Source organism: Pelophylax lessonae, assembly GCF_965119305.1.
Source record: "Pelophylax lessonae genome assembly, chromosome: 1".
Lineage (NCBI taxonomy): Eukaryota > Metazoa > Chordata > Amphibia > Anura > Ranidae > Pelophylax > Pelophylax lessonae.
In genome coordinates, this window is record NC_138768.1 from 61148814 (window position 1) to 61175457 (window position 26644).

The 26644-nt window shown below is 42.9% G+C and overlaps 1 protein-coding gene across 17 annotated transcripts in view; it reads right to left on the reverse strand.

Annotated features, from left to right (window-relative positions):
- The window catches only part of TCF4 (transcription factor 4), a 646703-nt gene that overhangs the window by 14065 nt on the left and 605994 nt on the right, over positions 1-26644 (reverse strand). For 12 of the 17 annotated variants that reach the window (XM_082244117.1, XM_082244108.1, XM_082244105.1 and 9 more), the window contains 2 exons: positions 3179-3308; positions 149-311 (listed from right to left, as the gene is read on the reverse strand). In XM_082244117.1, coding sequence (XP_082100243.1) covers positions 149-311; positions 3179-3308 — 293 coding nt within the window. The remainder of the gene's footprint in view (positions 1-148; positions 312-3178; positions 3309-26644) is intronic. The other 5 variants (XM_082244112.1, XM_082244116.1, XM_082244115.1 and 2 more) reach the window with 2 other exon arrangements.

Here is a 26644-nt window from a genome sequence, read left to right on the forward strand (position 1 = left end):
TACATTTCTGAATAGGTAGCGAGGCCCTTGGGTTTCCTCCTGGCCATAAGCCATAAGGAATAGTGCGGGTATCTCCATAATCTTGTCTGTTCACTTCATCGAAATCCGGTCAAGGAAATAAATGAAGCGACACTTTCTTTACTGTTACCTAGATCTTGACCTCGTTATTGATTTGACATCCTTCTTGTCGTCGTCTAATCTCTTGTCGTCTCCTGTTTTGGAATCTTGAAGGTTTTCATCTCCTTCGTCATCTGATTTGATCTCGGAGCTACCTGGAGACAGGTTCTGTCCCGACAGACCAGCTGGGAGGCCTGTGTGTGTGAACACAGAAATTAATATTAATGCCCAAGATTCAATTTACATTGTAGAGTCTGTTTGTGGCATACAGAATAGAATTCTAAAAATCGCAATGGCTGGATTTCTACAACAACTGAAGGAAAGAAATATGTCCTCATTGCTCACTGCAGCCGGTCAAGTCTTATTTTCACACTTGTTGGCGCAGGTAAGAGTACCTGCACGTCCTTTCTTTTAACGTGTGTGCGCGTCTAGACGGCTAAAGGCACACAGCCAACTGGAGCAGCTCTGTGCCTTGTGACTGCTGTGGTTCACCATCACAAATGTGAACAGTATATGAGGGTTGTCGGAAAAGTTTATGGTCCATAAAGGAAGGAGTGACGACCCAGACACGAAACTGTGTATGACAGCACCAAGCCACTCTTCCAGAGGAGGTCCAGTGCTGAAAATGGCGCATGCACGCTATACAGTTTTATTGCACTCTTTGCAAACAGTTGGCACCCCCCATAGTCAAGTTGAAAATGGAGAAAGTGTAAGAAGGTTCTAAGTGTTCCACCAGTGTGCAAAGTGATGACAACAGTCTTCTGCATTGCTGCTGTGCAACTTGGGAATTATAGAAGACTGTTGTCATCACTTTTCCTGCTGATGGAATTCTTTGAGCCTTCGTCTTCCACTTTCTCCATTTTCAACTTGACTACAGGGGATGCCAACTGTTTACAAAGAGCGCATGAAAACCATATAGAGCTGAACATCTGGAAGAATGGCTTGGTGCAGTGATACAGTTTCAAGTCTATGTGGTCAATCCTTCCGTGTCAGGCCATGAACTTTCCAGACTATCTTTGTAGAAGTGTAAAATTTTTCTCAACTAATACTTCGAATTGGCTTCAGAGGGCAATTTTAAAAGCCTAAGCACACCTTAATATATGTTTTAATCACCTCACCGCCAGTTTGTTCCTTTACAAAAAAAAAAAACATTGGCAAAAGATTTGACCTTAGAGTGTCTACTTTCCAAAAAGGGTCATTTTGGGGATGTTTGTATGGTTCTAAATTTTTTTTTGACATGAAAAAAAAAATATATATACACATATATATATATATCAATATGTTTCATATGGGTACACTATTGCATGACTGAGCAATTTTCACTCAAACTATACAGTATTTAAAACTGAAAAATGATCTGGATAGAAAAGGTCCTGAAGTAGTTAAAGGGAGTAATTCAGTCTTTTCAATTATGTTTAAAACCCCTTTCACATGGGCAGACCGATCAAGCCTGCCTGTCAGTTTTTCAGGCGAACCCGATTTGATCACCCATTGCCCTTTATGCAGCAGCGGATGTTAAGGGACATGTGTCTGTTGACACCTGCCGATATTCAATCCATTCTGCTAAAAACATACGGATGGGGGATCTGCTCCGCATCTGTCTTGCAGATCGGATGACAGGCGGTCCATTTACATCCAACCAACCATAGAGGAAAGTGGCCTGTGTCCATGCCCGCTCTGGAACAGCAGCGCGGACATTGGCCTGTCATCCGCCTGCTCAGGGGGGATCAGCAGACAGATTGGCTGGCTCCATGTGAAAGGGGCCTTGGATAGACAGTGGTTGTACTTTTTTGCTTTGACTCACAATGCAAATCTCACAATGCAAATCTTAAGCTGGTTACACTGCAACATTCTTCAATCCACAGCAAACACCATAGAAGAAGAAATCTTCCCTACTGGCTATTGTACTCTGCTTGCCATATTACCTAAACAGTGACTGTATCTGACTGGAAGCAGCCACGGTTTGGCTGACAATTTCCTGCCCAGCTCCTTTAATTTCAGAACAAAGCATGTCAGAAAGGGGTGCCAACAGGGCCACCCACCAAGCGAATTTCAGCCAGTTTATCAGAAAGCAGCGGAAACTCACTTTGTGTATGGCCAGCTCAAGATCCTGACACTTTATCTTAACAGTTGTTATTAGAGAGACATTAATTCCACTGATAGTTCCCATATCTGCTCTAATCTACAAACCTCTGCATTTAATTTAATAACAAAATATGGAAGAGCAAGCATGTCAAATGTTAATGTCTTTAAAAAAAAAAAAAAATAATTAAAATAGTATTGTATTTCTGGGCAAAATAAACAAAAATATTCCGCAATACATGTGCATTTTCTCACGTTTTGTTGCTGCAAGTACAGAAAAATACCTGATGACCTTCCAGAAATCCAGTGTGTTAGTGTCTGATCACACACACACACTGTCTCTGCAGCACTGCAATCTCAAGCAGTGTTGTCAGTTTCACCTCTGCCAGACTTCAGTATGCCCCCCCCCTCCAACTCCTCAACCCCCATCCCTAATATATGTAAAACCAAAAGTAAAAAAAAGGTTGCTGTAACTTCTTATAAAGTATTAGCTGGAGTTTGGCTGCACTTTGTTAGTGTATCTAAATCTGCTAGTACATCTAACACTGGCCATAACACCAGGTGAAAACAGAGGGGAGAAAAGCTAAGAAAAAGGTAAACTAATGCAGCCACCACATCTAATGATTAGTAAGCTATAAGAAATTACATTTTTTAATTGGGTTTAATACCGCTTTAAACCTTGGCCACTTCTAGAGAATATTTTTACATCTTTGCCCACGCAACCTCTTTAAACAATGTCATAAAAGCATGTAAGCTCAGTTGTGGGGGAGGACACTAGTCAATATTTAAATGTTCTTGATATTTTTAGCACAGCAATAAAAAAATGGGCACAATCATTATCCGAAAAGCCTCAAGATCCAAATAATTCTAATTCAATTTGTAAATCTGAAAGGTATTTTTGCAGAACTGAACCAGTGACGTATGAACTCTTATCAATATCTTTTAAACAACGTATTGGGGTTCCTATCTGGGTTCTTACCACGGTATGGGTCTTGAGTTGGGTTTAGGTCCGGTGACGTAGCTGACTGGACAGGCAATTGTGGAACGGACACCTGGTTTGGCACAAGCGAGTGGCTTCCTCTTAGACTGTCCTCCCTATGTGAACCGACCTAAAAAAAATGAAACACATATTGATAACGGGTTCCATAACATAAATATTCTCACACAGCTCAACATTCTTGTGCCATAATGTCAAAGGAAAAGATCCATAAGCCGCACATCATGAAGTAGACCCATGAAGTGAGATGAATTCTTGGGCCATGTTAAATTCTTTCTATCCCGTTGACTTTTTTCCCTCTAAACAAATGCAGGCTTATTGAACAAAGGTTGAAACTGGTTAAACAAGGCCTGAAGGAACATCTTCCATGACTGTACATTAGAAAAATCAGCACCCACAATGCATAGCTGCTGAGGGTCACATGGTTCAACATGCTGGTTTCAACTCATGTGAGCCACATGCATTGGTTTACAACCCTAACGTCGCCTTGTATTATTACATCAGACACTGAATGATACAAAAAAAATACAAGCACTCAATCCATCTAATAGGCATATAAAGACCTAATTAAAGTAATTTAACAATATAGAGATTTTTGCATACATATAAAACATTTGGAGATACATTGCTGTGCTACGGCACCTCTGAAAAGCGTGGTCCCTAAAACTGTGCCGTCTGTATAGCATAAAGTAAAGTGGTAGGCCATGGAGTACTCCCTTTCTCCTTAAAGGTGCACCAGAAGCCCAGACTCACTCATGGCAGATGAATACCCCCAGTTGGTGTCTTTATCATATCCACAGAAGCAAAAAATAGAAGCCATTGAGATCAATTTATAACAAAGAAAGATATGTGTGGTATGTACAACATACAAATAAGTGTCCATTCACACTAGTCCGACTTGTCAGACGACTTGGTCAGCCTGACAAGTCACGCACTGTCGCGGTCCATTGACTGGTACAGGACCCGTTCTGATAGGAGTGATACAAGTCGCTCCGACTTAGGAAACAGTCCTGTACTACTTTGGGGCGACCCGGAGCGACTTGCATAGATATTAATTTTATGAAGTCCATGCAAGTCGTGCCGAAGTCGCGGTGGACGCGACTTCACAGGTTGCCCCCGAAGTCGTGCCGCTGCAGTGTGAACCGTCACTAAGGGTAAATTAAAATTTGAAACAATTATATTTTATATAAATGTAAGCAGAGCTCACAAACATTAAAACTTGTCTCCAGCAGTGGTGGGTTTATGACCCCACTTCAGGGTACACCTCCCTAAGGACCTCATTACACCCCAATTGCAGACATTGTCATACTATCTTCGTGCTACATTATGAGACAGAGATCATAACCTGGGATCATTTTATTGATGGTTCTATGGATGCTCACAAATATTAAACGTTGTCTCCAGCAATGGTGGGGTTGTATTCCCATTTCAGGGTACACTTCCCTTAGGACCTCTTTACAATCCAATCCAGACAATGTTATAATATATTGGAGCAACATTAAACCTGGGATTAATGGTTCTATGGATGCTCACATGTGGAGGTTGTGATTGTGATTCCATTTGAGGGTACACTTCCCTAAGGACCTCTTTATGCCTCAATTTAGACACTGACATACTATCTTGGTGCAACATTAAACCTGGTGCATTTTTATTGATGGATGGTTCTATGGTTGCCCAGAAACGACTGAGATAAAGTTGAGTTGCCCAGCAGTGATGGGGCTGTGATCCCTTTTTAAGGAACACTTCCCTAGGGACCTCTTTACGTCTTAATGCAGACATTGCTGTACTATCTTGGTGCAACATTGAACCTGGGATTTTTTTATGGATAGATGGTTCTATGGATGCTCACAAATAGAGTGCACAAATATTAAAAGTTGTCTTCAGTGGCGGTGGGGCTATGTTCACATTCCTCTCTAAGGACCTCTTTATACCCCAAATGCAGACACGTGTCCTACTATCTTGGTGCGGCATTAAATCTGGGATGTTTGTATGGATGGATGGTTCTATGGATGCACACATATTAAAAGTTGTCTCCATTGGTGGTGGAAATTTGATATTTTTTCAGGGTACACCTCCTTGAGGACCTCTTTACACTCCAATGCAGGCATTATCATATTATCTTGGTGCAGCATTGTGACAAGGGTAAAAAAACTGCAATGTTTTTATGGATTGAAGATTCTTATGGTATACATATGGCTCTGATCACCTTACTTTTTATCAGTGATATACTGTATAGCTTTATAATAAGCACAGAACCAGCACATGGATATGGTTGTTGTATTACTACATTCGAGAGTTACGCAACCCACTATTTCAATAGGTGATATATGACGAGAGAGCTAAAAAAAAAATATATCTTTATAGGTTGTATTGAGTTTTGTATTTGCAGGTTGAAAGCAGACTTTTTTTAATTTTATTTTATATTAAAATATTTAAAAAATGAAATACAAAAAGGCAACATCCTTGCTGGATTTCCTAAATATGCACTAGAGGGAGCACTTGCGCCACCTGATTTTCACATCCACAGAAACACAAACAGCACTTAACACTCTGCGAGACGCGGTGTTGCACATTTAGTGACAAATATGGAAGAGTAAGTCAGGCAGGTAAAACGTCAAATTGTCTCCCTGGGTGCTGCAGTGGAGCGCACTGATTCGTACCAATCTGTCTTCTATCATGTCCGCCAACAGATCTGACAATTATCCTAATGCCCATATGCTTAATTGTGGGCTTCTCAATTCCCCCATTGCTTTCAGAAATCCTGCAGGAATTTCCAGTTTGGCATTCGACTTGCGTTTCAAGGGATGAAATCCTCAGGACTGCCATCTTTACCATAATGCTGTCTAAGCCGTTCTTTGTGGCAGCTACTGTCCTATGTGGCATTTAAGGTAGAGGAAAAAGTTTCATAATTTTCTGCGTTAAAGTGACACTAAACTCTGGTTAAAAAAAATAAATTCTATTTAAGTATGTATTCTTAACTCAAAAAAAGTCCCTTTTATTGCTCTCAGCACCCTCCAAATTTCTTTTTTCTGCTGCTGCTGTCTTCTGACTTTCTGTTAGAGGGTGGCTTTGTTCCTTCTCCATGGTCCCACTGTATGTAGAGATGTAACCACTCTCTATTGTTCGATCGTAAGATGGACTAAGGAGGGCTATGGGATGTTTAGTGTGCATAGAGCACAGTACACGTGACCATAACTAATGTGTACTGCTAGTTCTAAACAAACAGAAGTGAGGGAGAAAAGGAGAAGCTCAAATGTTCACATAGGATGTTATAAGAAGGCAGAAAACACATTAAGAAACAATTTAATACAGGATCATCAAAGGATATGGCCCCCCGTTGGCTGCTACAGAGACTGTAAGTCACCAAAAAGGTAGGGCATTCACAAGAAAACACAGAATTGATACAGAAACCTAAACTAGGATTGTAGTGCACAGTATAGCCACTAGATGGGGCTGTGCCTTTTTTTGCTTTGATTAGTGTCCAACCACCTACAGCACGGGTGTCCAACCTGTGGCTCTCCAGCTGTTATGGAACTACAGGACCCATAAGGCATTGCAAGAAAAGTCCCACGAGGCATCGCAAGACTGACAGTAGCATGCATGACTCCCAAAGGTAACGGCATGATGGGACTTGGCTCCCAAAGGCAGAGGCATGATGGGACTTGTAGTTCCACAACAGCTGGAGGGCCGCAGGTTTGACACCAATGACCTACAGGGATATGCAAACTGTGGCCCTCCAGCTGTTGCAAAACTACAAGTCCCATCATGCCTCTGGGTGTCATGCTTGTGGCTGTCAGAGTCCTGCTATGTCTCATGGGACTTGGAGTTCTGCAACATCTTAAGGGCCACAGTTTGCATACCCCTGACCTAGACTCCGATGCACCTACAGATAGGGGTGGATTTACACTTACGGTGCTCTCTGAAGAGAGCATTTGACAGGTGTTGAGGAGGTGAGGTGCTATATCACCTCCTCACAGCCTGCTTTAACCCCTTGAACTCCATACTATCGCGTTGCAACTGCATGCATTGCACGCAGTTGTGGGACATTTCCATTCAATAGAATGGGTTGTAGTCAGTGAGAGGTACTGCCTACTGAACGTGATGGCGGTAAACATTTTTGCTGCCCCCAGTCGCTGCTTTCACTGCATAAGGGGGAATGGTTGGGGGCAAAACCGTGGCTCACCCGTATGTTTTTTTCCCCTTTGCATGTAATTGGGTATTCTTTGCAAAGTGTCCACATTTACCACATTCCTTAAAGTGATATTAAAACCTTTTTTTTCAATAACAAACATGTCATACTTACCTGCTCTGTGCAATGGTTTGGCACAGAGCAGCCCGGATCCTCCTCTTCTCGGGTCCCCAGCAGGCTCTCCTAGCTTCCCTCTCCTGCTGGGGGCCCCCCACAACAAGAAGCTTGCTCTGGGGGCACCCAAGCAGGAACGCTCCTAAACCGTGGTTCTGTGTCCATTCACACATGGAGCCGCGTCCCTGCCCCACCCCCTCCGTCTCCTGATTGGCGTACTAGCTGTGATAGGTCCCGCTGCTGCTAAAAGTCAATAAGGCGTGTGAGTCCTCAGAGAGGCAGGGCTCTCGTGGACCTCGCTGGATAGAGAGGGGTCTCAGGTAAGCATTAGGGGGTGACTGTTGCATACAGAAGGCTATTTACCTTCGTGCATAGTTTGCATGAAGGTAAAAAAACCTCGTGCCTTTACAACCACTTTAAGCTAAAAAGAAATTCTGTTGCTAAGTGAATCGCCTTTTTGCCTTTAGTGAATCAACCACATAGAAAAGACTGCTGTCCCCCCCCCCCCCAACCAACGCCAGCAGAAATGCAAATTATAAGTGACAGAACTATTAAAACAATTCATAACAATGTATGTAAATGCAGCCATACGTAGTTCTGGGATATTTGAGATTAATATATTATTATTATTATATAATATGTTGCATTGCTACCCATTGCTCCGCCATTAAGGTGGCCTTAAAGTTACATTCTACTGGACAGGAAGTCAGCCGCATATTTGATAATAGGGTCCCTCTTTCTACCACCATATGAATCCTATTAGGCTCCTAAAGCCATTCATTTCATTAAAATGGTTTGCCAATTCCTAAACAGAACATCACCAGTGTTACTGGCCCTTTAAACAAGCCCCGTAGATTTATCCTGCTGGTCTGTGTAGGTGACAGTTTTGCTTTAACAAGATGTTTACTGTCTTTCATCAACTGCCCCCTTCTGAATCCTGCAGGTCAACATTCCTGCCAGAATCCGCCCTTTAAATATGTTCCAGTAAATGTTTTAACGTAAATATTCCACGGCAAGTCAAAACTGAAGGAAATGACATCATCCCAAGTCTCTGGAAACTGCAGTGGCTTCTGTGTTAAAGCTTTTCGCTAATATAATGTTTTTCCTTATTTGTGTCTATTTTTTCCTTACATTTCCTCACTGGCCCCACTTTGCCTGTAAAAAGCCTTATTTTTAGTTGGGACTATGTTTTTTTTTTTTTAGGACCCCCCCCTGTCACCACCTTTTATCAACTGAGCACATTAAGGGAAAGTTACACAAAAACAATCATGACCAATCATGACCTAAAGTGGAAGAAAAGCCTAACTATATCTAGTGTTAAAATTGTCCCCCCCCCCCCCAACTATCATGCCTAACCAATATAGAAAACTATCTGTATACTTATATTTATTATTAAATATATATATACATATTTTTAATACACTCTGGTCATGTGATCCTGCAGCTCTATGTAAGAGAGCGCTCAATTACGGCTCTGAATTCCCGGGAGCTGTGATGTCCCCATAGGCTCCCGTAGCCCAGCTGATATGAGGGGGGCTGAGCTGCGGGATCAGATGACCAGAATGTAACAGTTTAAAAATAGGTCAGTACACAGATCTTTTTTTATACAGGTCAGGCAGGATAGGTAGGAGGAGGAATTCTGAAGAAAAACTCTGAAGAAGGGAGCGTGACTTCCGAAACGTGTCATCGGTCCAATTACAGGCAGATGTTCATTTCCACATGTGGTGGACTCCTTTTATGCGATTTTTGCTCTTCATGTCTGTGAGTATGTTTTTGGCATATTTTCTTGAACCGCAATATGTACAATGACTTGTGATGTCTCCAGTTTCCAGGTGGCTGTTGCTGCAGCACCTGCTACTCTTGAGCCTAAACCAGAAACGTGTGCAATGGGAATATTGACATTATCCAGCCACCTCAATGTGTCCCATGGCTGGCATGCCCCTAAGGTCACATTAGGAAGCTTGTAAGCAGCATTCTTTTTTTTTCAAGTCAAGCAAGAGGTATTTATGCACTCAAAGTAAGTGTGAAATTAGTGACGGTTCTCACTAAGCGCAGAAACTTACCAAAAGAGAAAATGTAATTTGAAGAGTTATTAGAGAACACTCTTTTGTGTGTTGAGGCATGTGTTAGGAAGCCCACTCAAAATGAATAGGCTGCTAACTAGTGATCGACCAATATCGTTTTTTTAATGCCGATACCGATATTTTGGTCATCGGATATCGTCGGCTATGGACACAGGTACATCACTCCGGTACATGCACTTTCCCTAAATATCGGCAATATCGGTAACCTCAGGGGCTGATTCCAATATATCGGGTAAAGCGCATATCGGCCCACGATATATTGGTGTTGCCGATAATTGGTCGATCCCTACTGCTAACACAACCTCAATGCACAAAACTTTGGGTCATTCAGAATTTTTTGCAGGACAATACAACACATATACATTGAGCTGTGCTGCAGTCCAACACAGGAGGGTTCCAGTGGCATTTTGGGAAACCATTTATAAACAATGGCACAACGCACCACATGAACTGTAATCTGCTGGTGTGAACAAGCTATAGTTAGCCCTTTTATAATGGGACTATACCATCTATGAGGTTTTTTTTTTTTACAGAAATGCTGGAATTTCAGATGATTCAATGTAGTCTTTAGATTTGATTGAGGTTGTATGAAAATACCTGGACATATTTCATTAGATCTACAGTACACAGAGTGTAAAGCTGGTCACTCATGTTACAATCCCTCCTTTCAATCCAAATTGTGTATCCAGCTTAACATAACGCAACAGAAAACCAAGTCTGAGCACAGCCTTTAGCCACACAGCCCCTAAGCAGTCCTTGTAACGAGCTTTATGTACATTGTTGCGCGCTCAAGTATAATGCATCTTACATAGAAGAAAAAAAAAAAAAAAGATTAATTAGTATTTTTCCTGTTGTTCGGATTTATATCACACTGATTTTTAAGATTATTTGCTTCATTCCCAGCTGCCAGCCAGCTCTATCCTAATCCCCCATCTGGATGCTTTTCTGGGGCTTTTTAAAATCTACACAAAATATACCAAAGATATATAAAAAATAAAAAAAATTCAAAGAATATAGAAAAAAAGTGAACTGTTCTAAAATGTTAAACTTAAGCTGTGTTAATAATTAAAGGACTAATTGAGGTATGTGTTACAATGTAATCTACTTAAAATGAATACAGTATGCAGATATATGCACAGAGATGTACGGCGTCAGGAAAAGTTGTAGAGGGTAGCGCTAATAACTTTCAGTGTTGGGAAAACAATTATTTCTAATAGGCAGAGATTAGAGGTCCGAACACCTGGCGAGATGAAAATCAAGGAGGAATTTTTAATTAAAAGCAAATAACTTTTCTTTGCAGCCAAAGCCGGCGATATCTAGACCGGAGAGGCAAAATAACAGTCAAGGTCTTTATGGTAACGGCATGGAGGAGGGCGACGAGTGATGGCTTGCAGAATTTCTACTCCTACATCACGCCTCACTTTTTTGTATCACAAAATTGATTCTTTGTTCTGTTTTATTTGTGTCAAGACAATCTTTTTACAGTTTGAGGTGCCACACTGACCAGATAATTTTTGAGGCATTTTTTCATTCAGAAATGAGGAATTTGCTGCGCATCAGATAAATATACCTTTTAAAATATGTTAAAATATTAAAAGAATAAAAAGAGAAATCTTAACAGAGCTGCCAACACCTGACCCTAAATCAGAACACCAGATCATAAAAAGTATAGCAAGTAGATGGTGTAGCGCTTTAAACAGTGATAATAGGATGAACCGCACAGTCCATAAAAACTAGTAGAGTTCACACACATCAAACTTTGGATATTGATAGTCCTTCAGAAGTAAAATGTGTGATCCGACAGAAAGGTATAAACACTCCAAACTCCAATAGCCCAGTGCAGAGTGACCACCACCAAGGAATGAGATTGGACTCTTACCACAATGCAGTGATCCCCATTACAGGGATCGTATTCCACTTTAAATGTCAGATCCAAAAGCACAACCAGGTCCTGCATCGGCTTCCGCACCACTCAAGCCCGCTCCACTCGAGACCAATAAGTATATAAAAGAAGGGGAACAAGTCCCATAGTGAAGTATGTCAAAAGACTTTAATAAAGTAAAGTAACAGAGTGGCAACTCACATGTAATTTGCGGTTATACAGCGTGTATCACAGAGTGTTCATAGGACTCGGTATCCTACCGAGAAAATGGGCGCTGCATCCCCTCGTCGGTCACAGCCCTTAGCTAGCCTTTATCCGGGCCCTTGGGGCACTATTCCTCCCATTGATTTGAGGCACTATTCCTCCCACTGACATCAACAGTGGGACATTATTCCCCCAACTGACACCAACGATGGGCCACATTTCATGTCACTAATATCAATGATGGGGCACTATTCCATCCACTGACACCAATGATGGGGCACTATTCCTCTGACTTACACCAATGATGGAGCACTATTCCTTATACTGATAGCAATGATGGGTCACTATTCATCCCACTGATAGCAATGATAGGGCACTATTCCTCCCACTGACACCAATGATGGGGCACTATTCCTCCCACTGACACCAATGATAGGGCACTATTTCTCAAACTGACACCAATAATGGGGCACTATTCCTCCCAGTAATACCAATGAGGGAGCACTATGCAAATGAATACCACACCAGAGGCATTTCTACCCTCACTGGCCGGTATCAGGACAATATCCCCCCGGGCAAAATCCCCCCAGGCAATATCCCCCTGGACATAATCCCCCGGGACAACATCCCCCCGGATAATATCCCCCAGGACAACATCCCCCCCGGAAAACATCCCCCTGGACATAGGGTTAGGGTTAGAGGGGGGATATTGTCTAGGGGGATATTGTCCAGGGGGGATATTGTCCGGGGGGATGTTGTCCAGGGGGAAATTTGTCCGTGTTGATATTGTCCCGGGGGGGGGGGGTATTGTCCTAGAATCCACTGGCCACAATTTGGCCCCCAAAAGCTTCAAGGAGAGTAAACTGGCCCTATGTTTGGAAAGTTTGGGGACCCCTGTGCTAGTGCATTGGGGTGTCAATAAAAAAAAAAATGGGCTGCAACCCACTGACACATGCATAGTGTGTTAACATGCAGTATCGCAACTCAAACGTGTGTTATCGGGGTAGCTTAGCAAAGATGAAATCCTGTGCCTGCTTACAGATTGTTAAAGCCTATTTGACGCGTAGTTATTTTTGCAATTCCAGGAATTGGGATTTTTGGAATTTTTGTGGAATTCCAGCTTACACCTAACTAGTCTTAAAACTGACCCCTTCTAACAAGTGTATTACCTGTGTAAGAAAAATGTATATACTTACCTATTTTCAGGCTGCTTCAGTCTGGTTATGTGATCCATCTCCCCTGTGTCAGACAGTGTGGCTTCAGGGGAAAGGAGGGCATGCCCACAATAGATTTTTTTTCTTAAAGCCCGTGGTGTGTGAAACACTCAAAAGCTACACCCGGTGCATAAAAAAGTGCACACACGCAAAAAGTGAGACACACAAAAAGTGCACAAGGGCGTACACATAGCCCTCCTCCGAAAAGGATGTGCCCTAGCCCTGATCCCCCGGGGCGCAAGACTCCTGACAGGGATTGAGGTACTCACTTTGGCCTGCCCAGCCGAAGCCAGGCAGACCCCATTCTCCAGGGGGACTGCCGAAACAGCCCACCCCAAGTACTAGGTGGGGCTCCCCCGAAGGGAGACCCCATGAGAGAGGGCGAACTAAGCCAGAAGGCCATATCTACCCCCTCCCAAGACTTTCAGGGCAGGCCCGAGGACCTACGCCATACTTGTCGTGCAGTGACAACCAAAAGGGACAAACGTGACACACAACAAAGAAAAAAGAGCGGGGAAGGGGAAGTGGAGAAGTGCAGGTAGTGTCAAGGTGAAAGACCTTGACAGGCCCCTCGGCCAGGAATAAAAAATTCCTCTGGTCCTGGCCAAAAGGCCCGTCCCAAGAGGCAGGTGCGAAAAAAGTGTGTATGTGGTGCAGTGACCAAGGTGCCAAAAACTCAAAAGTGAACTGTGCCTCACCAATGAGAATTACAGCACCCCTGGGCTGCCACCCCAGGGGCATGTACATGCTTTTTGATTTCTACTGCAATATCAATAATATGATTGCTTAAAATCTGGAAATAACTGAAATAATAAATGGAGGATTGCTGTGTTGGAAGGTGATGGGAATCTGCCAAAGTGCCACAAAAAGGATCTGTAGCATGGTCAGTATTAGGTCAGTGTCCGTGTTTTCTATGACTTCCATTTTCTACAGGAAAACTCCAGGGCTAAATGGACACTTCACAAAACATGAGGCATGCAATACAATTTGCAAAATGGCAGTTACTGTTCTGCAGAAGAAGAGATGCTTGGCGGTTATGGAAGTGATTAACGTTGTATGTGCTTTATCCAATTTACAAAATTAACCTTTTATCACGCTGAATAAATCTGCGCCCTCTCTACTGTTACAATAAGCGGGATTTTATTCATACGTTGCAATAGAAGAATGTTTGCGTAATTCTCTAATAAATAGGAAACCTCTGTGTTCTAAGGGGGATAAACAGGCCGGTTTTTCAGGCGGTACGCGGGTATTGTTGGTCTAAATTATTCCCTGTGCAATGAATCCTTTCATCTCCATCCTATACAATAATGGTTTCCATATGTCAAGTGGCTTTGCTATAAATAAGATCAAAAGCAATAAGAAAGGATTTAATAAAAAATGACATTAAAAGTGGCATTAAATCTGGAAAAAAAAAGTTCAACACTTTAGAGGAAAAGAAAAAAAAAATCTCTCTAAGCAGCTTTCCCAAATATTGAGACATAAGGCTTTAAAATAAAGTCGAAGAAAAAAAAAAAATCTATTACAAAACCACAAAGGACTGAAGAGGAAAAGAGGCAATTTAAAGTCCATTTTTATTTTAGTGGAGTTTCTGGATACAATACTTAGCTGGGTATACCAACAGACTGACCCCTTATAGGTGCTGGCATCACAGCGACTAAAAAAGAAGGGGCAATTTTTTTGTTGTACACAAGAATGACTTGAGACGTACAATTTTAGGTGTTGATGTTGGGGGAGAATTTGGAATTTACTAGTGGTGTGTTTGTGGTAGGGGAGAACATATGGCGTTTCTATTGACAAATTTGTCAAACCCTAAATATTACTAAAGGGATTACAAAGAACCCACCCCTTTCAAAATCTAGGGGTGTCCTTATATACTACATATGCTAGAATGGGTTTTTTTATGACTTTCTCTGACCCTCAATGGAGTGTGTAAATATGTACATTTTTATATCCCGTTGACATACATTTTTTTTTTTTTTTTTACATCAGTCTTCCTTCTCAAATCCTACCTAGTAAAGCCTCTTATTCTCAGCTACATACTTTACAAGCTTCTCCTCTATCCCCTTGCCCAACATTACTTAAAGATGCAGTTTAATCTGCTTAAACTTCGTTTTTCTTACCCCCCTCATCCATGTGCTAATAAACTGATTATTTAAAATGATTTTTATTTTCATTGAAAACCTTATTTTATACCCAGTAACATTGTCACTAGGTCTGTGTGATTCTCTATGCCAGCAGTCCCCAACCTCCCCAGCATTAGGGACCAGCCTCAGCGACGACAACCCGTTTACAGACCAGGTGGGGATGGGGGGTTGGTTTAGTGCTGCCTGTCACCTCTGGGGGAAGGGCAAGGGTGCTGCATTTTACTTCCAGGGGAAGGGGTGGCATGTGCAGCCTGTCAGGCTCTCTTTCCTCCTCTTTTTCTCCCCCTTCTTCTCCGTAGGTAAGGTGACCATGGAGAAGGGTGGGAATAGTGGTGCTAGGAGAAGGGGAGCGGGCTCCCTCTGGTGGTGGGAGGGTGGCAGTGCAGGAGGTTGTGCTGGCTAGCATGCCCGCCAGCCACCCCCAGCCACGTGGCCGGGGCTTCCAACAGGCCACGGCCCGGCACCGATCCTCAGCCTGGGTGTTGAGGACCCCTGCTCTATGCAATGCAGTTTTTTGCTTTTATATTCATCAGGTGATCATGTCAGTAACACACTTCCTGCCTAGGATGACTCTAGTAGAAGACAACAGAACACCTTCCCTTCTCCTCTTCCTGATAATATATTGGAAATATATTCTGTAGTCCATAAGAAGAGCTGGAAACACTGTAACTGATTAGAGTGTAGCACAGGAAGTTATAAGCGCACAATAATTCTGGCAGGATTAACATATTTTTTTGTACATGTCAAACCTATAGGACAAAATACTTTCAATTTTATATTTAATAGACCAAAAGGGAGCAGATAAGAGACGTTCATTGTAAGGGATTACATAATTTAAGAAATAACAAAAATATAGAAGAGCAAGTATGTAAAAGTGTAACAATCACTCCAAAAACTCCAAATATATGTTCTCGGAAAGTGCACTATACTTTCCCTTTAAACTTTTTACTATACTAGGTAATGAGGAGACACATTTCAAATACTATGGGCACCCTAAACTAAGCTTGTAAATCATCTCCCAGTCTATAGTGAGGTCAACTGTTTCTATGGCACCAGATAGCTAGCTATGAGAATAACCCCTCCTAAAAAATAAAGTATACGCAAAGAGTATGTAGTATATTTTTTTCTTTTTAAAAGGGTTGTAAAGTCAGAAGGTTTTTTAATGCATTCTATGCATTAAGATAAAAAGCCTTCTGTGCGCAGAAGCCCCCATAATATTTAACTGAGCCCCCTCTCTATCCAACAATGTCCACGAGTGCCTCAGCCATCCGGGATTCTCTCTCCTGATTGGCTGAGACACAGCAGCAGCGCCATTGGCTCCCGCTGCTCTCAATCAAACCCAGTTAGCTAATCAGGAGAGAGAGGGGCGAACAGCAGCTCTGTGTCTGAATGGATACACGGAGCTGCAGCTCAGCTTGGGTGCCCCCATGGCAAGCTGCTTGCTGTGGGGGCACTCAGCAGGAGGGAGGGGCCAGGAGCTCCAGCCAGGGACCCGAGAAGGGGAGGATTTGGGCTGCTCTGTGCAAAACCACTTCACAGAGGAGGTAAGTATAACATGTTTGTAATTTTAACAGAAAAAAAAGGAGACTTTACAATCACTTTAATCTTCATCAAGCTGAATGATTAATAAGACTTTCCAAAGGGATAGACCCTCTTCAAGCTTTTATGCTGGAAGCTTACTGGGAGATTTACTGGCTAAAACTTTGGCCAAGTGTCAATTTTTTTGTCACTGATGAGAGCAGTATTTCTCAAACAGGGTTTCATGGAACAATAGAGTTCCTCCAGAGGTTGCTAGGGGTTCTTTGAGCAATGAGAAATTTCTGCCGCTCAGATAAGTTCCCTCTGACACCAATGATCTTTCTGCGATCTATAAGGGGGGTAATTCTTCCCAATGACCACAAGTGTAAGGGGCATTCCTCCCGGTGCCCATCACAGTAATGTTTCATGAGTTGTAGATATAGTAATTTTTAGCAGGGGTTCACCGAGATCGAAAAGGTATTTCAAGGGTTCCTCTGTGAAAAAGTTGAGAAAGACTGGATTAGATAGAAAGTCAAGCACCAGATTGAAATACATAGATGCAAATTAATTTATCTGCCATATTTTATAACTCTATTCGGCCAATCATGTGATCTAAACACCTATGTCATTGCATTGCCATGGTGGTGACATCCCTATTTCCTTCTTTGGCTCTGTATTTTTCACTTGTGTCACCTGTGTGATCATTGGACTGTGTTCATCATTACACTAATCTGGTCCTCCATGGACATTGACTGTAGGCTGTCCTAACTCCTCTCGTTGGGAAAAGAATTTGGAAATGTAGCACTGGAACCTCATGATTATCCTAATATTATAAGGGGTATAGGGGTATTTGACTAGGATATCTGGATTCCAGGAGCAGGCACAGCTTCCCACCAAGGGAATTTCACTGTCTCCATAGTTTGTAACTTAAAAATCTGAGATTGAAGTGCCACACTAAAATTTAGCTATCTATATATACATTTATTTTAAGTTAAGGTAAAAGACTGGAGGGTGTCGGCGGTTGGGTGTTTGTTGGAGGGAGAGCACCACTTCAGGGCTTGAAGGGAGAAGTAATGGATACTGGACTGGAGTACAAAGTATGTGCTGTTTTAACCTAATTTTTGAGGTGCACAGTCTATCAGCAGCTGGTTCAAGCTACCAACTTTTGGTGTGTCACTTCAACATCAAATTAACACCTCCTCTCTCAGCCCCCAGTGTGTGAAATCATGTTAAAGTGGCAGATTTGTACAAAGTATTAAACAAGCCTTTCTCAACCTTTTTAACCAAGGCGAACCCTTGAAATTAGTTTCAGGTCTCAGGGAACTTTTGATAAAATAAATTATTAAAATAAATTATTTGGGGGTCCATGGAAGAACTGCTTCCATACAGTGAGAATGTGCAATGAGGCATATATGGACTTTCATGGTATCGAGTACAGGATTCATACAAATGTTGTATAAAAAAGATTTTTATTCAAAAATATTTAAAAAAATATATACAGATTAATCTAAAAACATCAGCACAAACATGTTTTTGTGTCTATTTGCTCAATGAAAGTTAATTCACGTATGGGATGACCAAAATGTCATATCCATTGAAAATTGTGGTTGATGCCCTCTGGATGCTGGACGCTCAGCATGTTTCGCGGAACAAAATTCCCTGCTTCTTCAGGAGCTTATAGCATACATAATGAGAGCACAAATTGACATAAAAATGCTTCAATATAGAATGATAACCATAATTAATTAAATAACACATGTATCATCATGTAGCTAAAACAAAAGTGCGGTAAAGCCCCAATGCATCCTCTTACCCGGAAAGAGGTCACCCACAGAGCACCATCTGAAAGCACAGACATCAGATAAGGGGGGCAACATCGTTTTGATGACCCACCCACAATATCAGCATATGTGTTATGAGGTTTTGAACAATAAACATTGGAACAGTCCTATTGATGAACAAGTAGTGAAACAATATGAAAGAGAATTTCGGGAATTATGTACACAGGCATTTTTGGAGGGACTCATTGATGAAGAAGCAGTGAATTTTGTTCCACAAAACATGTTGAGCGTTCAGTATCCAGATGGTATCAACTACAATTGTTAAAGGATATGACTTTTTAGTCATCCCATACGTGAATTAACTTTCATTGAGCAAAAAGACACAAAAAAATGTTTGTGCTGATGTTTTTAGATTAATCTGTATATATTTTTAAATATATTTTTGAATAAAAATCTTTTTTATACAACATTTGTATGAAGCCTGCACTCGATACCATGAAAGTTCATATATGCCTCATTACACTTTCTCTCTATATTCTTTAGGACGTAGGTACCCCGATTATGTATATTTAGACTGGCACCTCACCAAAATGTCTTTAATATTTGCTTCCATACACTGGTAATGAGTGGGGAAAATTGACTGCTTACATTGGTGGTCAGTGGGATTAATGCCCCCTTAAATAGGTGGTCAGTGGAAAAATGTCCTTCACACTAGTGGTCAGTGGGAAAAATGCTCCTTACATTGGTGGTCATTGGAAAAATGTCCTTCACACTAGTGGTCAGTGGGAAGAATGACCCCTATATTGGTGGCCAGTGGGAAGAATGACCCCTATATTGGTGGTCAGTGGGAAGAATGCTCCTTACATTAGTGGTCAGTGGAAAAATGCCCTTCACACTGATGATCAGTGGGAAGAATGCCCCTTACATTGGTGGGCAGTAGGAAGAATGCCCCTTACATTGGTGGACAGTAAGAAAAATGCCCATTACATTGGTGTTCATTGAGGAGAATGCTCCTTACATTGGTGGTCATTGGGAAGAATGCTTCCCTACTGCCTGCCAAGTGTCATTGGACCTAGAATTGTAACGCATGATCAGACAGGAAAATAATCAGCAACAGTCAAGGGAACCCTTCACACAATGGCAAAAAGTTATAATCTGAATGTATAACCTATTTGCAATCTGTTGTATGCTGGACATACAATAAAAGGGCCAATTGTTTGATTAAACTTTCGTCTCATTATTTTGACTTGACCAGTCTTTCACCACTGTTTTACAATTGGATTGCATAAAACACCAATTAGTGGGAGTGGGAAGGGGAGTGGTTGCATATTACCTAAGCTGCAGAGGGTCTTGCAGCTTCCCATGTCAGCCCTCATACCCCCACTCTTCTGACTTTTTTTTTTCTTCTCTCAGTGGAACTGGAGATTGACTTTTGCCTACAGCTGAAGATCTTCTGTTGTATATTCTAGATCCATTTTCAGTGGCTCCACCTCACATTTTCCCCTCCACCTCCCTGTCTTTTCTAATGGAAGTGAATTGAGCTAATCCATGATTGCTCCATAGCTCAATGTGAAACACACAGGAGGCTTTACAGAGGAAGTTTTCTTTGGCAATGAATGTTATTGATGCGATGTGAAAGGCCAGCTTCCATAACAGATTTTCATCCAGAGCAGCAAAATAACATTTTTTTGCTTTCATTCCCACTAGGTCTGGAGCTGCCAGTAATTGTCAGCTCTCAAATACATAAATAAATAGGATAGGAACACTTCTTTTTTTGGTATGCTTTTCCTCCCCTAGGTACTCACTCTTCCTATTGAATCCCACAGTCCAGATAATGTTTTCTTTAATACGGCCTATGTTCCGTGTTGAGCTCCGGATTTTTGTATCCTCAGCATTAGTAGTGACAGCATATGTCCCTTCAGAGGACAATGCCACCTTGCTAGCTGGTCCAAAAGTCATGAGCAATGCTGCTTGTCAAATGAAAATGAAGCTTCTTGTGAATATGGATTGGTCCCGTGTTCAAAAATTGTCAGCAGGCAGGCTCTTTATTGCAGAAGAGACATGCAATGTCTCTTCTGCAATAAAAGAAAACCTACCCGCCTTCTCACAATCTTCTTTGGAATGCTTCACAAGCGCTGCTCATATTACATTTTGGCCTGGCACCTGTTTGCCAGGATTACTGCACTCCTGCAATATTATCCCATGCCAGCCAATGAAGATGGCTTCAGCCTGGCACACGAAAGAGGCTGGGTAGAAGATACCGACACTGGCAAGGGATGTTGGACTGTAGAAGGATAGAAAAGTATCGCAGAGTTTAGCTCCACTCACACTTCCTTCGAATATATTTGTCAGAATTCCCCAGATGGAACGGCTTGATGTCTAGTCTTTATAACACAATGGTCTCCACTGGGGATGAAAATAAATTGTTTTATATGTCTAGGTGGGACGGGGAACTGGGTACACAATAATTGTGAGCAGGAGTGGGAGACCAAATGGCTTAATATATGTAATTTTGCCAGGTCTTTAACAATACGTGAGACTGCATTGAAACTTTTCACACACTGGTATTATACCCATTGCGCCTACTTGCTATGTAGCTGTTGTCTTCCAGGCTCCTTTTTACATATATTCTGGGAGTGTGAAAAACTACTACCTACCTGGAAAAAGGTATTCTCCTTGATTAATTCACTGGTGGGTACTCCCTTTAACGCATGAACACTGCCTTCTTTTTGTTGATGTAGCACCCTCCTAGGTAGATGCTAGGTGGATAAAAGCTTAGCAGCTCCATCTGCTTATCAGGGGAGCCTGATTGTTAGTTTTGCCTGTTGCATGTGTCCATGTGTGATTCATTTGGTCTGAGGGAGTCATCCCACTGTATCCAATAGGGGAGACTATCGGACAGTGGAGGAAACCCAGCCAGTGACGCACGGGCTTTGTAACTGTCCCAGTGGGTTGGCACAGAGATTGGTGCATACTGGGATAGAATATAAAAGCCAAGGGCACATGTGACAGGGTGTCTTTGGGCAGGAAGCCAGGTCCCAGGAGGAGGATGACGGCTGTCTCTCCTCCTGTTTGCTGAGGAAGGTGGTCACAGACAGTCGGCCTAGTGATACAGTGGTGTGGCTGAACCCAGAGGTCCAGTGAAACTGACTGTGGAGGTGAAGGCAGAGAAACTCTGGAAAAACAATGTCCATGAGTACAGGGGAGCTTGCCAAAGGGTCTGCCCAGAAAGGGGACCGCTCCAGTGGCTAGAGTAAGCGGGCAGGAGTCAGCACACAGGCAGTGTTAACCCTGAAGAGAATATTCAAACAGGAACAGTCTATTTATCTTCATTTCTGTTGCAAGGTGAAGCAGCGGCCTTGCCGCACACTACAGATCATTGTCCTCAAGTTTGTGCATAGTTGATAGTTGGAGTATCCCACTCATCCCTTCTGCCATCCCAGTTCTAAATAAAACACAAAAAACCAAATTCCCTGGACTGATTATTGTCTGAGCCAAGAACTGTTACTGCTGCTTCTCTACTGTCAGTTGCTAATGGTAACCCAGGGGACCCAAGAACGTGTAGTTCTCAGCAGCTCTCTAGGGGGCAGTGCTACACTAAAATCCCTGAGTACTCTGGTTACCTGTTGAGACTTATCCACATTATTTATGTAGCCATGCAATGGGCAAAGGCCCTGCATTGGAAGTCTAATGTGGTGCTATTTCCACAAGTAATCTCTTGTACAGACCGAATTATGTTGATGTAGCAAATTTTTCACACACTATGTGACTCTTAGTCTTCCTTTGATGAAAAATGGGACACATGGTTCCTTTACCCCCATCCAGAATAATTTGGCCTCAATTGTTGACATCACTCTATCTTTTTAGGCTCAGAGTTTAGTTGCCCTTATCCACCAGCTACAACATGGAAACAAGACAATAATACTGTAGAAAGGTATTGTCCTCTTTTTGCTGGTACATTTCTAAGCCTATTATTTTGTGTTCTTACATGGTGATTATGGATCGATCAACCTTTCAGTACATTGTATTTCTATATGAACACTTCATTCTAATATTCTTATTTGTATTTTTCTATAGGATTTATTTTGGACAACCATTGTATATTTTTATCCCTTTATTATAAAAATCACTGTAATTCTTGTACGTATTGATTTCATCTTTTCATCAGATGATTTGTTCTTGTATTGTTACACCTACTTTTTCAATAAAAGTATGTAATTTAAAAAAAAATGTAAAATTCCAACCAAAACCTACTTTTTTTTCGGTTCAGGGGGGGTTGCAAACTCTGTAAATTGTTCTCTTTTGGAAAGATTTCCCTTGCTTGTCTGGAAATCTTGAAACTCCTATCTTTTGCAGCAGATTCCTAACAGGAGGATTTCCCCTTCACTTCTATTCCAGTTTGTATCCTCCCCTTACTTTCTGCCCTGGTGGCAATGGTTACCAGGAAAAATAGCAAAGATGTATTTCTCAAGTGGGGACACAGACAGCAATAAACCAACTACTTCCTCGTACTGTCTCACACTAGGATCTGGCTTGACTTCTACCTTAAAGTGGAACTCCAGGAAAAATAAAAATGGATTTTTGTAAAATCTTACCGTAAAATCCTTTTCTCTTAGCTCATTGACAGACGTAGTCCTCGGTGATACACCACCTTCGGGTTATGTTGCCTCCACAGGAGCAGGACTAGACAGGAAATTAAAAAGCTCTGGCCACACCCCAGGGGCAGTCCCAGAGGGTATATCCTCTCTCTCTCTGCCTCAGCAAATCAGTTATGTGAAAAAGCAGTCTTTAGAGATTTTAACCCAACTCAAAAAACAGAGGGGCGGGGACTACGTCTGTCAATGAGCTAAGAGAAAAGGATTTTACGGTAAGATTTTACAAAAATCCATTTTTCTCTAGCGCTCATTGACAGACGTAGTCCTCGGTGATACACCACCTTCGGGACGTCCCAGAGCAGTATCACAACTGAGGGGTGGGAAAATGGAAATCAAATCCCAATCTAGAAGGCCCAACCGGTGCCAACTAGAAGTTTACAATGCTCATCCTTAATGATGAGACTCAACAAAAAAAGAGAAAACAATTTTTTTTTTTTTTTTTTCAAACAGAAAAAAACCCTCGAGGTAGACCACCGGTCTCCTCAAATTGCGGCCTGCAAAACCTTGCGGCCAAATGAGGCATCCGCCGATGCCGTCACATCAATTTTATAGAATTTTGTAAAGGTATGTACCGACGACCAGGTGGCCGCCTTACATACCTGGACCACTGACGCCTGATGGCGAAAGGCCCAGGAAGTACTGAGCGCTCGAGTGGAGTGCGCCCTAACAGGGAACGGAGGACTCTGACCCTTAATAGAATAAGCCTGTACCACCGTTTGTCTAATCCATTTGGCAATGGTCGCGGCAGATGCAGGCAAACCCTTTCTGGGGCCATCCGTGATCACAAAAAGTGAATCCGTCTTACGGAATGATTCCGTAGCTTTCAGGTATACCCTGATTGCCCGAACCACATCTAAGGAATGCAACGCATGTTCCCGATGATGCTTGGGCTGAGGACACAAGGAAGGTAGTACAATATCTTCATTCAGATGAAAATCTGAAACCACCTTGGGAAGAAAAGATGGCTTAGGATGAAGTACTACCTTATCCCTATGAATCACTAGGTATGGGGACTGGCATGATAATGCAGCCAGTTCTGACACCCTGCGAGCAGAAGTAATAGCCACCAAGAAGGCCACTTTCTGGGATAAAGTAAGCAAGGGAATCTCCCTGATGTTTTCAAAAGGAGGTTTCTGTAGAACCGACAAAACCAAATTAAGATCCCAAGGCGGTAAGGGCGCGCGGACTAGAGGAGCCAGGTGCCGCACCCCCTGGATGAAATTCCGCACCAAGGATTTGGTAGCTAAAGGCTTCTGAAAGAAGATTGCTAATGCTGAAACTTGACCCTTGATGGTGCTCAAGGCTAGCTTCTGCTCAACCCCTTGTTGCAAAAAGGCCAATATTCGAGACACCGAATAGGTACGTGGAGGAAATCCTAAAGATTCGCACCACGCAATATAAGTTTTCCATGTGTGATAATAGACTTTGCTGGAAGTCGCTTTCCTTGCTTTAATAAGGGTAGGAATGACTGAAGCTGACAAACCTCTGTCCTTCAGTACTTGGGTCTCAATGGCCAGGCCATTAAACCCAGCGACTGTAAAGCATGATGGTAAATTGGTCCTTGAGACCACAGACACTCCCTGAGACGAAGTTCCCACGGAACGTCTACGACTAACATGTCCAAGTCGGCCAGGCCGGCTTGAGGAGGCCAGCCTAGAATTTCTAGGACCACTGGCGCTGATTGGATCTGAACCAGGCGTCCCTAGAGGTATCTGGCCCCGACCATCCGAGAAAGTCTGGTCGTTTTCTGTTCCCACACATTTATCAGATACCTGATAGTTATCAGGAAAGGTGATCTTTTCTGGTTGAACCTCAGGGACCGAAGTCACCCGACTAGAGGCTACTTGGCCTATCTGGTCAACCAGATCCGATTCCTGTGAGGTATCGGGACTAATCTTAGGAAAAGGTAAAGGAAAAGATCTATTCAGGAAACGGTAATTACCGCTTCCTGTAGTACTTAAATGTTGGAAGGGAAGAATCGCACCGGTAGTAGTGGTTGATGCTCGATCTAATGTCCTGAATACCGGTGAAAACGTCCCCCCACCCTGAAACCGGGTGGGGGCGCACCTTCAGGCTGTGTACTCCTTTGCTTCGGGTTTGGCTGGGTTGGTCCTTTGCTTGTCCGACCAGCCCTTCTTGAACCCTCCTGGAGGAGTCTTGCCTTTCCCGCTAGTACCAGCCGGGCGCCCTTTATGGGCGGTAAAGAAAGGTCCTCGCTTGTTGCGAGGTCCCTTAGCTTTAGCAGCCTGTGGCAAAAAAGTGCTCTTGCCCCCAGTGGCATCCTTAATGATTTCATCTAGGTTGGCCCCAAATAGACGATTCCCCTGAAAGGGGAGATTTGTCAAGGTCTTCTTGGAACCTAGGTCAGCTGACCAGCATTTTAACCACAGCACACGTCTGAGGATCACCGCTGTCTTAGATGCATGCCCTAATAAGGGAGTAGTGTCCAAGGCTGCGTCACAGATAAACTGTAGCCCTTGTATAATCTGTTCCATCAAATCAGATGTCTCCTGGGGAATATCTTTTCCCCTAAGATCTTGGCGTACCATTTTCGCCCATTCCGTAAGTGTCTGGGAAACTAGACCAATAACAATTACTGGTCTAAAAGCTGACCCTATCAGAGAGAAGATGGTGCGGGACTCTGCTTCCATCTTTCGATCCACCGGATCCTTAAAGGACGAAGTGTCCTCCACTGGAATAACCGTGGCTTTATTCAGCCTGGAAATAGGCGGATCCACGACTGGTGGTACCGTCCATTTCTTAATGATGGATTCCTCAAACGGATAGCGTCTAGCAATACGCTTGGAAATAGTAAAGGTACGTTTAGAATGCTCCCATTCTCCTTTAATCTGATTACCGAAACATTTAGGTACAGGAAAAGCCTTCATCGTCTTGATGGGCTTATTAGTACCAAAAGGAATCTCTGTTTCAGTTGCCTCTGCCGGTAAAGCCTCAAGTTTTAAGGTTTCCTGCACTGCCACAACTAGTGCGTCCACCAATGCTTCTTCCTGAATAATAGCAGGAGAGGAAGCGTCCTCCTCACTGTCTGAGGGGGCTTTACCTGGGATAACAGCCCTTGCAGAGGAACCTGCAACTGCCGTGACCACCTCTGAATCTGAGTCAGAGGTGTCAGATGGTATAGGGGTAGGCGGGGGTCGCTTCCTTGACCCCCGTCCCTGACAGGCCGCCTCCACCCGAGCCACCATAGACTCCAAAATTGCTGTAAATTACTCTATACTCTGTGCACCAGCGGGTCCCGTGGCCCCCTCGAGGGAAACAGGTGGGGGAATATGTGTGGCAGGGTCCATGATAACTCCAGTTACTTCCTGGATAATATAATTCAAAAATAAAACTTTTCTTTTTTTTTTTTTTTTTTTTCGACCCCCAGCGCCACAAAAGCCCCTTAGTGTTACCTGCTAGGGATCCCTATCGATCGAGAGAGAGAGAGAGATAGACCCCCAGGCTCACCACTTGATGCTCAGAGTTTAACTGCAACAGGTTACAGCGCTGTCTTAACAAACAGGAAGTCTTTTGGCTGGCTGCCCAGGAAGAAAGGAGGCGGCTCCGCCCCTCTGTACGCCTTCCGGCGCCTCCCCCAAGCTCCACGAGGTGTTTGGATCACCTCAAACATGGCCGCCCCCATGCTGGAGACACGAGGCTACG